At 43.8% G+C, this 13,297-nt stretch overlaps 1 protein-coding gene across 1 annotated transcript in view; it reads left to right on the top strand.

The window, feature by feature from the left end:
• Positions 1-12,951, top strand: part of LOC133418341 (tyrosine-protein kinase CSK) — a 112,650-nt gene extending 99,699 nt beyond the window's left edge. The window contains exons 10-13 of the mRNA XM_061706936.1: positions 2,710-2,783; positions 3,992-4,187; positions 7,947-8,033; positions 11,323-12,951. Of these exons, the coding sequence (XP_061562920.1) occupies positions 2,710-2,783; positions 3,992-4,187; positions 7,947-8,033; positions 11,323-11,505 (540 nt within the window). The 3' untranslated portion in view covers positions 11,506-12,951. The remainder of the gene's footprint in view (positions 1-2,709; positions 2,784-3,991; positions 4,188-7,946; positions 8,034-11,322) is intronic.
• The last annotated feature ends 346 nt before the right edge of the window (positions 12,952-13,297 follow it).

The raw sequence follows: 13,297 nt of genomic DNA, 5'->3' as shown, positions 1-13,297 counted from the left end.
TGCAATCACGTGATCGGCCCCGATTTCCGATCACGTGATCGGATCGGGACAACTCTAGTGTCCTCATCACTTTAATTTCTACAACAAATCCTGCCTTGAAGTCGGACCAAGCGTCAAGACTTTTGTAAGCCTTCAAGCTTTGCTTCGTGTATTTCCCCGGCGTAGAAATTAAGTACAAATAAATATCAGGAAACTGGATTCGTGGCCAAATATTAATGTCCATGGACCACTGGTTCTTGGTAACTGTACCAAATATTAATGTCCATGGACCACTGGTTCTTGGTAACTGTACCAAATATTAATATCCATGGACCACTGGTTCTTGGTAACTGTACCAAATATTAATGTCCATGGACCACTGGTTCTTGGTAACTGTACCAAATATTAATGTCCATGGACCACTGGTTCTTGGTAACTGTACCAAATATTAATGTCCATGGACCACTGGTTCTTGGTAACTGTACCAAATATTAATGTACATGGACCACTGGTTCTTGGTAACTGTACCAAATATTAATGTCCATGGACCACTGGTTCTTGGTAACTGTACCAAATATTAATGTCCATGGACCACTGGTTCTTGGTAACTGTACCAAATATTAATGTCCATGGACCACTGGTTCTTGGGGTAACTGTACCAAATATTAATGTCCATGGACCACTGGTTCTTGGTAACTGTACCAAATATTAATGTCCATGGACCACTGGTTCTTGGTAACTGTACCAAATATTAATATCCATGGACCACTGGTTCTTGGTAACTGTACCAAATATTAATGTCCATGGACCACTGGTTCTTGGTAACTGTACCAAATATTAATGTCCATGGACCACTGGTTCTTGGTAACTGTACCAAATATTAATGTCCATGGACCACTGGTTCTTGGTAACTGTACCAAATATTAATGTACATGGACCACTGGTTCTTGGTAACTGTACCAAATATTAATGTCCATGGACCACTGGTTCTTGGTAACTGTACCAAATATTAATGTCCATGGACCACTGGTTCTTGGTAACTGTACCAAATATTAATGTCCATGGACCACTGGTTCTTGGGGTAACTGTACCAAATATTAATGTCCATGGACCACTGGTTCTTGGTAACTGTACCAAATATTAATGTCCATGGACCACTGGTTCTTGGGGTAACTGTACGGGTCACTGTCAAGTAGGGCTGGGCAATTATACGATCTCGATTTGTGATCGCGATCAAATTTAGTTCGATCACGGTGATCAGCTGTGGGTCTACTTTCTCGATCACGTGCAAAACATGCTGCAGCAAAGTGCACGAGAACCAATCACAACCCGCTTTCCTGGCACCGCGCTGTCTGCATTAATTGATCATGCATGACATGCCGCGGCAAGTTGCATGACCATAGGCAGTAAAGTAGTCACATCTGCCTCCCCTGCACTGGTGGGAGCAAGCGTGACCAGAGAGAATAAAACTACAAGACAACAACCGCAGGCTAGCGTTAGCTTAGCTTCGAGCCGACCGGGACTCACGGTTAGCGGTTATTTATTTATTTATTTCGCCGGACAACTTCTTCCGAGCGTACAGGAGGAGGGTGTGATGGATTCACAAAATGCCCTTCGTGATGGATGTATTGTGTATTCGAACCGCACTCATTAAAGTTGTGATTCGCTCTGCTTGTACCACAAATTACTCTGATCACCGCCGACTTCAGAAACTCCGCGGCCCCGACATGGGTGTGTGTGTGCGTGCGTGCGTGTGTGCGCGCTCAGCGGAGTGAATGTGTCGGAGCGCGGAGGCAACAAGCAGAGCTCACCAGATGACGCCGTAGGCTCTGCGTTGGTGTAACGCGGGACCATAAATCAGCCTCAAGTCCCTTTAGGCTAATACTGTGAGAAATAACCTCTCATAATAGCGGTACTACAGTTAATAAATGTAATAAAACTGCCGTTTCTGCTGGCTACTGAGTCCTGTAAGTGGCGAGTGAGTTTTAACTCCTTAATTACCAACCAGCGTCAGAGTCACGCACAGTACACAAACTGTGATGTTAGAGAGCCACCTTTTGGTCAATTTAAGCAACCGCATCGCCAGCTGCTTGACAGTGGCTCAACTCATTAGTTTACTTGTTTTTGTTGTTAATAATGTCATTGCAATTTTATCTATGCAACTGTGAAAAAAATGGCAAAATAAATGAAAAACTGTGAACAACCGCATTCCGTAGGCTATTCAGTACTCAGTATTCAGCCAAGTCTTTAAATTTTATTCCGCTTCAGTTTCGGCCTCAAATTTTCATTTCGGTGCATCCCTAGTTTTTTCGGTGGGTACCACTGGTAGCATTCTGGATTCTTGTTAAAACATGCTATTTGCTTTATTTGTTAATAAAAAAAAACTAATCTCTGGTTTCTTTCTATTTTATTCCAGAAGGGAGGGGGGATCTTCTGATTTAAAAAATCGTGATTAAAAATCGAGATCATTCAATATGGGAAAAAAAATCGTGATCACTTTTTTTGCCATATCGCCCAGCCCTACTGTCAAGTCCAACTGCCTTTAATTTAAGCAGATAATCAGCTGTTATCCCGTCTAACACACTAGTTACGGCTGTTTTTGCTGATGTTTCTGCCACTCAGTGAGAGTACGGGGGCTGGTCCAGTGGGAAAGTGACGTCAATGCAGACCCTCTATTGTTGACCTGAGTACTCTGATTACTCTGGACTGAGTGTTTTTCCCGTGTTGCAGGGCAGCCTCGTGGACTACCTGCGCTCCAGAGGGCGGACCGTTCTCGGCGGCGACTGCTTACTCAAGTTCTCCCTGTGAGTCCTCTCCATCCCTCTTCATCCCCTCTGCACAAAACACCGGTGTTTAATCACCACAACGAGCTCTTCAGACGTCAGGATATAAAGAGTTATTGTCTTTGATAGATGCTTTTACTGTGGCTGCGAGTCAGGAGCGTTCAAACATTAATTTATCTTCTTGATCTCTTATTGAACTCATTCTGGGGCTTTTGACAAACGAGTGCAAACATTAAACATCCTGCAAGTGAAGCTGTTCTAATACTTCCTTCACAGAGGAAACTGTGACACTTACTGTAGCTGAACTTATGAAAGAGGAGAAGAAAAAGAGGAATCCATCAGTTCTTTAGTTTTTACCTTTTTAAAGCCGTTTCCTGACAGCAGGACTGTCTCTTAGTGACTCTTAGTGGTTTCTCCACAAAGTTCAAGTTGGGGGGGGATTTGGCAGAAACTGCTTTTTCCAGAACAAAATAAAAAATCCTAAATCAGCAGCAGCTCCTTGGTATGAAAATCTAACAAAAAGGATATTTATGCAGTATCCTCTCAACATTATGAAATGTATTTCTGTGCTTATCATTTTCTTCTTTGTTTTTTTTAGTTTTTTTACATTATTATAATTTCAAGCGCTAACTTGGACATTGGAAGGTAATGAGATTTCCTCCAACAGCTTTCTGCAAATATTTCACAATAAAAGCATTTTAACGAAGTGGAGGGTCTATGCCCGCTGAAACTAGGGGTCATAATTATAAAGATGCAGATCGTGTTACGTTTGTATCAACAGTTTCCTGCAGTAACTTCAACGATGCAAACGGGTGCAAGATTCCTTATTAAAATACAACAAATTACACTTGTAAAGAGTAAAAGAAGGTCATGTAGTTTAGGTGGATAAAGGTCTCGGTCACATTTGAGTAAAATAATCTATTTTATAAATGTCAGAGGATCTTTTTCTTTTCTAAAAAATACATACAGGACTGTCTCAGAAAATTAGAATATTGTGATAAAGTTCTTTATTTTTCTGTAATGCAATTAAAAAAACAAAAATGTCATCCATTCTGGATTCATTATAAATCAACTGAAATATTACAAGCCCTTTATTATTTTAATATTGCTGATTATGGTTTACAGTTTAAGATTAAGATTCCCAGAATATTCGAATTTTTTGAGATAGGATATTTGAGTTTTCTTAAGCTGTAAACCATGATCAGTAATATTAACCCTCTCCTCCCCAGCGACGTGTGCGAGGCCATGGAATACCTGGAGAACAACAACTTCGTCCACCGAGACCTGGCGGCGCGGAACGTGCTGGTGTCCGACGACAACATCGCCAAGGTCAGCGACTTCGGCCTCACCAAGGAGGCGTCGTCCATACAGGACACGGCCAAGCTGCCCGTCAAGTGGACGTCCCCCGAGGCCATACGGGAGAAGGTGAGGGGGAGAGTGAGGGTCGTTCTGGGGGGGGTTCCCCGAGGCCATCCGGGAGAAGGTGAGGGGGAGAGTGAGGGGGAGAACCGGGTCGTTCTGGGGGGGGGTTCCCCGAGGCCATACGGGAGAAGGTGAGGGGAGAACCGGGTCGTCCTGGGGGGGGGGGTCCCCCGAGGCCATACGGGAGAAGGTGAGGGGAGAACCGGGTCGTTTTAGGGGGGAGGGTCCCCCGAGGCCATACGGGAGAAGGTGAGGGGGAGAGTGAGGGTCGTTCTGGGGGGGGGGGGGGGGGGGGCATACGGGAGAAGGTGAGGGGGAGAACCGGGTCGTTTTAGGGGGGGGGGGGGGTTCCCCGAGGCCATACGGGAGAAGGTGAGGGTCGTTTTAGGGGGGGGTCCCCGAGGCCATCCGGGAGAAGGTGAGGGGAGAACCGGGTCGTTCTGGGGGGGGGGGTTCCCCGAGGCCATACGGGAGAAGGTGAGGGGAGAACCGGGTCGTTCTGGGGGGGGGGTTCCCCGAGGCCATACGGGAGAAGGTGAGGGGGAGAGTGAGGGTCGTTCTGGGGGGGGGGGGGGGGGGGGGCATACGGGAGAAGGTGAGGGGGAGAACCGGGTCGTTTTAGGGGGGGGGGGGGGGTTCCCCGAGGCCATACGGGAGAAGGTGAGGGTCGTTTTAGGGGGGGGTCCCCGAGGCCATCCGGGAGAAGGTGAGGGGAGAACCGGGTCGTTCTGGGGGGGGGGGGTCCCCGAGGCCATACGGGAGAAGGTGAGGGGGAAAGGAAGAGGAAGGGGATTTCCTCCGAATGAAAGACGACTGCTCCAGTTTAACTCAGCCCCCGGGTCTCGCACTCAGCAGCACGCCGGTTTCCCCCAGTGTCCAGCCGCGGTACTGCAACAGAAAATCCCATGCGGCCCAGAAAGCTTTTTTCCCATAGACCGCAATAGTAAAAGAGAAGCCTCTAAAACTGTTCACAGGACACCTCCAGCTGGAATCACCGGCTATTACTAATCTTTGTATTCTATATTTTTAAGTCATGGACTTTATATCCGTCAAAAATGTTTTATAACGGCCAGAAAAGTCAAAGAAAAGTCTCTTTCTGGGCGAGACGTCACGGCTGACGTCACAGCCGTGTTTGTGCACTCCACGGATGTTTATATTAATATATATTATGTAATTATATTATATTAATACATTAATAATATATGTAATACTATACATGTAATAATATACATTAATTAAGATATTATATTAATACATATTATATTAATACTCGCGTCATTGCCCCGGGGCATGATGGGAGGCCCCAGAGCATCATGGGAGGTGACTCAACTGAGCATGCTCTATGGGCCGCTGTATGCGGAAGTAAACCCGGAAGTCAGAGATTTTTTCGGCTTATGCGCTGGCTGAGCAGAATGCATTGAAATGAATGGGCGGCCATTTTTGACGTCCGATCCAGTTTTTTAATAGATCCATGGTTTAACTTGGCGATGCACCGATCGATCAGCAACCAATCGGGATCTGCGATAAAACCCCTATCGGTTTAGATCGGAGTTCAAAACAATAGTTCAAAGCAGCCGATACGATGACGTTTACGACAACAAACCTCCGCCAGCGCGTGCGTTCCCACATCAGACCCAGTTCTCCTACGGGGGCGTGACCGTCTCTAGAAAACATCAACACTGCTAACCCTTTCTTTTACAGTACAGTAATAACAGGTAATACCATGGTATTACACTGTAATTATCTAGTAGTACCTTGTATTTACAAGGTAATTACATGGTAACTACCGGGTAATTTACCCAGTAAGTACTAGGTAATTATTAGGTATTTTCTTGTACCATGTAATCATGTGTATTTACCATGTAATAACATGGTAACTACCTGGTTGTTTAAACTAAACATTACTAGGTAATTACAAAGACATTAGATGGGAACTATGAGGGAAATTACAGGTATTTACTAGGTTAATATTGGTAACTACCAGTCAATTTACCATGTAATTACTCTGAAATTACATGAATTATTTCTAAGTAAGTACCAGGTAATTACTAAGTATTTTTCTGCAAACTACCAGGAAATGATAACCTATATTTGAGGTAGTTACCAGCTAATTACACTTCAATGACCATGTAGTTACCTTGTATTTACTATACAGTTCATGGATAACTACCGGGTATTTACCCATTCATTATTGATTTATGTATTATCAATGGATTGGTGCATGTTCCCCCGAGGGTGTAAATGACTCTATTGACCTTGTAATTAACCTGATAGTTACCATGTTTTACCTGGTAATCCAGGTACTTACCTTGTAGTTACTTGGCCAGTAATTCTATTTCCTAAGTATTTACCCAATAAGTACAGACATTTGTACCTGGTTTTTACTCAGTAATTAAAGTGAAACTGGACTGTAAAAGAAAGTGTGTGTTGTTTCCATAATATTACCTGGTACTTCCTCATTAAGTACAGAAATAATTACCTGATATTTACCCATTAATTAAAGTGAAACTGGACTGTAAAAGAAAGTGTGTGTTGTTTCCATAATATTACCTGGTAATTGTAGATTATAATTATAAAGATTTGAACAATTGGCAAAAAAGATGCCTTTTTCACAGGAACTGTTCACAGACTGTTGTCTGTGTTGGTGCACATGTTGTACATAATTATTACCACAGCAAGTTCAAGTTTATTTCTAAAGCACATTAAAAACAACAGCTGACTAAAGTGCTGGACAAGCAAAAGGAAAATAAAAACAAAACAGACAACGTAAAACATAAAACACAAATGAAATACAACAATCATGGCAAGTTAAATTCTAGTGATTGCTAGAGATTTAAAAAAAACTAAGATTCAGGACTAAATTGATGGAACGTTGTGTTTCTGTGAAAGGAATCAGTTTATGGAACAATTGAATAAATAAAACAAAGAATCCAAATCAAACATTACATTCAAAAGAACAATTAAAGCCTGTATGTTAAGTAAATATAATGAAATATGTTAGTTAAGTTTGATTGACATACCCATAGACGGCAGTAATTTTATTTTATTTTAGTTTTTTATTTACTTAGTTGTTGTTTTTTAAATTTTTAATTTATCTCATTTGTGAATTTATTTCTTGGAAAAAGGGGCAGATCAGATAAGATTCTTCTTCTTTCTGCTCCCTTTTCATTCACAATTTATGAACATTTGTATTTGTATTGAATTGTTTGTTTTATTTTTTGAATGAAATAAAGAATGAAATGAAAAATAGTGCATAAAAATTAGTTTTTAAGATTAGTTTTAAAACCAGCCCTAGAAGGAGCCGGGCGTTTGTGCATCGGCAGCTCGGTCCCCCCCTGAAGCAAAGCTAGAAAACTACACGAGTCTAAGTCGTCTCTCATTGATGAATTTATGGATTTCACGTTGTGATCTGTGATCTGCAATATCAGGATCAGCAGATACTGCTTTGATAGTGATCAGTGATCGTCCCTCAAAATCCTACTCGGTGCATCTCTAGCCCTGGAACAGCAACCCAGATGAACCACCTTGGGCCCCTTGAGCAAGGCCTTATATTAACCCTAATTGCTCTCCGGGCGAAATGGTGTGTTTGTTCTCTCAGATGTAAGTCGCTTTGGATAAAGGTTCTGCTAAAATGACAGTAGTAGTAAAAAAAAATGTAGTAGTAACTCCGTCTGGAAGGTTTAAGATGTCCTTAATCATTTTTTAAATGCTTGGATGTAAATAAAAAACCCTGAATTTGTGCCTTTTCCTTTTGTCCCACAGAGGTTTTCCACCAAGTCGGACGTCTGGAGTTATGGAATCCTCCTGTGGGAGATTTACTCCTTCGGGCGAGTGCCTTACCCTAGAATTGTAAGTGCTCCCCCCGGCCAGCAGGGGGCGGTGTGTCTCAGTCCTGCAGGAGGGACGTTTACATCCGTCTCCTTCAGAATAACTGGCTGTACTCCCAGCGTGACTCATTATTTAGCTTCACCTCTTACAGTCCCGTGTTTTGGTGGTTATTAGCAGGTTCTTACGTTTCCAAAAAACCTGGAAAAGTCATGGAATTTGAAAATGTCATTTTCTTTTTTTTTTTTTTATATTTTTATCCCGGTTTTTTCCTATTTTTACCACCCCGTGCTCCTACCTAAGTGACAGTCCTGGGCATTGCCATCCTCTACCAACCCCGGGAGGGCCCTGCACTGAGCTCAGGTCTCCTGTCATTAATGTCATTTTCAAGGCCTGGAAAAGTTTTATTATTATTATTATTATTATTATTATTATTATTATTATTATTATATTTCTTTATTTGGTATGGACATCACAATAACATAGGACAAACCAAATGCACTGTTTGAGTGTTTTAGCATACATGCTAATTTGCAACACTTGTCCACAGGAGGCTTTTAAAAAAATAATATAAATACAATACAATAAGATATACAATAAAATTAGAGGATGACATAAGATATAAAGCAAAGACAACATTCAAGAGCAGAACCAGACCTGACCTATTCATGTAGGCACTGTTGTTTAGACTTGAGCCATAGTTTGAGTCCTCTGTTGAAAATATTGCCACATGTTTCTAATTTTAAATTAGTCGGTAAAGAATTCCAGAGTTTTGCACCCTTCACAGAAAAAACCGACTCACCAAAAGAGGTCTTGTACTTTGGGATACAACAGTCACCATTGGTGCAGGCCCGTGTGGTTACTCTACCAGAGCTCTGATGCCTAATAACCACTTCAGAGAACAGAGGTGAAACATGATTATATAAACATTTAAAAACCAGTTTAAGACTACTAAAATTCACAAAGTTTTCAAAAGTTGAAAGGTTGTGTTTTCTTAAAATTTCACACATAAGTTCACCCCAAATGTTTTGGAAAAGTCATGGAATTTATTTTTCTCTGTTAATGATAAAGTTTAGTAATAACAAATAACTGTTGGATGCTACAGTCGGCACGTCACGTGTGAAAACACGTGACGTGCCGACTGTAGCATCCAACAGTTATTATTAGTTATATTAGATTACTATAAAACATATACTGCAACATATTGCTGGTATATCGGTGTTAGTTTAAACACATGTTTATTTTGTATAAAACCATAATTGCCATTAGATCTCCACTGTGGTGACTTTTTACATAGTTTATTTCGCGCCCCGATTTCAGCAGCGCAGGAGCCAAAAAAAAAGGGACATCCCCAAAACTTCTAAACTGCATAGAAATGTGTTTATTTTATATGAAAAAACAAAATGCTTTGATTTAAAGTGCTTTAATAGCATTGACCTTGCATGACTGTACAGACAGACAACCATAGAGCAACTGAAATAGCTTCCTATGCTACGTATGTCCACATCAGCCCACATGTAGAATATAAACCTACAGGTGAAGAATATGGTGTAAAAGTTAACTTATTTCAATAATTCAACTTTAAAGGTGAAACTAATATATTACATAGTTTCACAGTCTTACATGCAAAGCAAGATATGTTAAACCTTTATTTGTTATAATTTTGATGATTAAATTGTTTATTGATTTCATGAAATATTCAAATTCTTTGAGATTTTTTATTTGGGGTTTTCATAAACTGTAAGTCATAATCATCAAAATTATAACAAATAAAGGCTTGAAATTTCTCACTTTGAATGTAGTGGGAAATAATATATTTGTTTAACCTTTTAGTTGAATTTACTACGAATGAAGTTTTGCAATATATTCACATTTTCCAACCTTCACCTGTATATTATTACATCAATAAATAAGACCATAATATAAGGCCGTATTGGTTCAATACGGAACGCAACTTTTAATTCCCAATTACGTAACAATTCCGTATTTCAAGGGACGGGTGGCGAGCCTGGTTTTAGAGGTCATGTAAAGTCATGGAAATGTGTTGGTTAAAAAGTGTATGAACCCTGTATTAGTTGTTCTGACTGACGGGAGCTGGTGCCTGTACTACGAAGCAAGTTCAACATACCCAGGATATCTTTTCCTTATCCAGATTCACTAAGCGGGACAATTGCAATCACGCTAAGCGGTCACACGACGGCGGTTATCAACTCGGTATATCAACCCAGGTTTCTCCAATCTGGATATGAGCGCGTGCACATAAAAGGGGCGGTGTTTTCAGCGCATGACCAATCGCAAGCATGGAGAAGTCCGCTGTCAGAGCCGCTTATTTCAGTAGCGAAGAGCAAACAATAATTTGACGGAAATATGATGAGTATAGGCATAGAATACAGGCAAAAAGCAACACAGTTGCAGCTGCAAAATGCAGGAAAGACAGCTGGCAAAAGATCGCTGACTGTATAAATGCGTAAGTTCATAGGGATATAAACATCACTGCCCCATCATTAGGGCATAAGTAGATCTGACTATAATTACAGTTGTCTATTCTGTTGAATGCATGTGTTGCTTAGATGTATTCGTATGGCGTGTATGACAATTGTAGCCTCATCCCTTCAGCTGCAACCCCAGCGGAGTAAAACGCACATGGGAGCAAATAAAAAATAAATATAAAAACATAATTCAAAGCGGTAAGTAGGCTCACTTTCATATCTTAGAAGTACAACAAGTACAAGGCTTTAGTGTTTCTATCACTCTCTGTTTTAGGATGATATCAGTATACAAAAGCACAATGAAATAGCATTGACATTACTTGCAGCAAACAGAAAAACAAATGACAAGAAGAAGACAGGAGGGTCCCTGAATACGCGTTCTCTTCGGAGGGATCCTCTCACGATCCGCGCACCAAGCTCCACTGGATTCTCTTCGAAAGGGCATGCCATTTTCCAAGAGAGCTGATTGGTCAGTGGGCGGTGCTTTTACACCCGGCGATCTGTATCTCGAACATAACCTGCTCCGGAGCAGGTTAGCGGTTCAGCATAAGTTACCATGGCGATGTACCCCGGTAAGAAGTGAACCACCGTCGTAGTCCTGAAAACCCAGGGTTAAACCTGAAGTTACCTCGCTAACCCCAAATCCCACTTCGTAGTACAGGCCCCTGGTGTGTGTGTGTGTGTGTTTGTTTGGTTCTCTGTGTTTTGGTAGTTATTGGTTCTAACGACTGACGGGAGCTGGTGTGTGTGTTTGGTTCTCCGTGTTTTGGTAGTTATTGGTTCTAACGACTGACGGGAGCTGGTGTGTGTGTTTGGTTCTGCAGCCGCTGAAGGACGTGGTGCCCCGGGTGGAGAAGGGCTACAAGATGGACGCCCCGGACGGCTGCCCGCCGGTGGTGTTCGACCTGATGAAGCAGTGCTGGACCCTGGACGCCGCCGTGCGGCCCTCCTTCCGCATGCTGAGGGAGAAGCTGCAGCATATCAGAGCCAAGGAGCTGTACCTGTGAAGAGGAGGTGCTGGGGGGGCGGGGGCGCGGAGCTGGACCGCTGCACCCCCCTCCTGCTGACCCGGGACTGGGACGCCGTGCCCCCCCCTGACCCCTGACCCCCGACCCCCGACCCCCCCACCGCAGGCGTCCACCAGCCGTCCTCTGCTTCCACACTAGGACTGTTTTCCTGTTTGTGTTGTATAGCTTTTGCCAGACAACTTCGTCTCCTCCTGATGGGCCACTGCCCCCCCCCCCCCCTTATGGCCCCGCCCACCCCCCTTCTGACCCCGCCCACCCACCGCTCACCTGCTCTCTCTCTCACCTGGTCCAAGCTGCTTTTCTTAAGCCTGATTTCTGGTTCCGCGTTGCACCAACGCAGGGCCGTACGGCGCAGGCTGTGCGGCGCGGGCTCTGCGTCGGTGTAACGCGGAACCGTAAATCAGCCTTCAGTTACCGCCCCCCCACCTTCCTCCCCTCCCTGAGACATGGCATTACCTGGAGGGGGGGGCTGGCCTTTTCCTCCACGTTTGTCAGGTGCTCTCTCTCTTTAGTTTTTATTCCTCCCTCCATCCCTCCATCATTCCCCCCCGTGGCGCCCTGTGTCTCTGCTCGCCTCTCAGCCCAGCCGTCATTCCAGCCCTTCCCTCGGCCGTGCTGTCGGGCTGCCGGGCCGTCGCGCGGCGCCAAAGTGCCTCCCGTCTGCAGAGACGTCCCCCCCCACTCGGACACACGGACTCTTTCATTTTTTTACCACTTTTTTAAAAAGGTTTTTTTTGTTGTTTTTTTTAATTGCTTTATTTTTTTCAGGGAGGTTATTAATTTTGTTATCATTATTATTATTATTACTATTATTATTATTATTATTATTGTTGTTGTTGTTGCTGTAACCCCCCCCCCCCCTCCCCCACCGCCACCATCTCCACTTAAAGCCTGAATCATGGTTCTGCATCAAACCAACGTAGAGCACACGCCGTCACCGTGACGCCGTCACCGTGACGCCGTCGTGAACCTTCGGACTTCTCCGTCACTCCATTTCGTCACGGTGCAGTTCCCCCCACGACCGCTAGTTAGCGATCTTTTCCTGAATGGTTTATCCGACTTTTTCTGGTCACAGTGAATCAAAGAGATAAGGACAACTATTGTGCAAAAAAACAAAACAAAAAAAATCACACACACACGAAGAAAAGAGGCTGAAAGTTCACGACTGCTTCAAACTGGAAACCAATCACAGCCCTCTTGTCTGCGTTGGGTCTGCGTCGCCTCCACGCGTAGCTACAATTTCCAGGAGGTGACGTCAGTGACGGCGTGTGTTACGCGTCGACGCGTAGCACACGCCGTAGGCACGCCGTCGTTTTGATGCAGAACCATAACTCAAGTTTGAGACTTTTATTTCCCCCCTCAACGAGGAGAAGGTAAACAGGAAGTGAGCGGGTCTGTGGGCAGGGGTTGGATTCGGGGCGATGGGGGGGGGGGTGAATTTGGGGCGATGGGGGGGGGGGTTGGATTCGGGGCGATGGGGGGGTTGGATTCGTGGGGGGGGTTGGATTCGGGGGGGGGTTGGGGCAGGATTAACACGAGGAGGAGACGGGGGTGAGAGGTGAGAGTTCACAAACATGGTTGATTCATCATATGTGGGCTTGTTTTTATATCAAAATATATTTAAAGGATTAAAAGAAAGAACAAGGAAGAACTGACGGACTGGAGGACAGAAGAGGACGACCCCGGGCGACCCCGGGGGGCCCGGGGGGCGGCGTGGTGCATGCTGTGTGTGAGAGACTTTGGGTTCAACTGTCAGTGCTTTCAATGTTCG

Source organism: Cololabis saira, chromosome 2 (genome assembly GCF_033807715.1).
Source record: "Cololabis saira isolate AMF1-May2022 chromosome 2, fColSai1.1, whole genome shotgun sequence".
NCBI classification, from domain to species: Eukaryota; Metazoa; Chordata; class Actinopteri; order Beloniformes; family Belonidae; genus Cololabis; species Cololabis saira.
The sequence above is the reverse complement of the archived record's forward strand: the minus strand, read 5'-3'. Positions and strand labels throughout refer to the sequence as shown.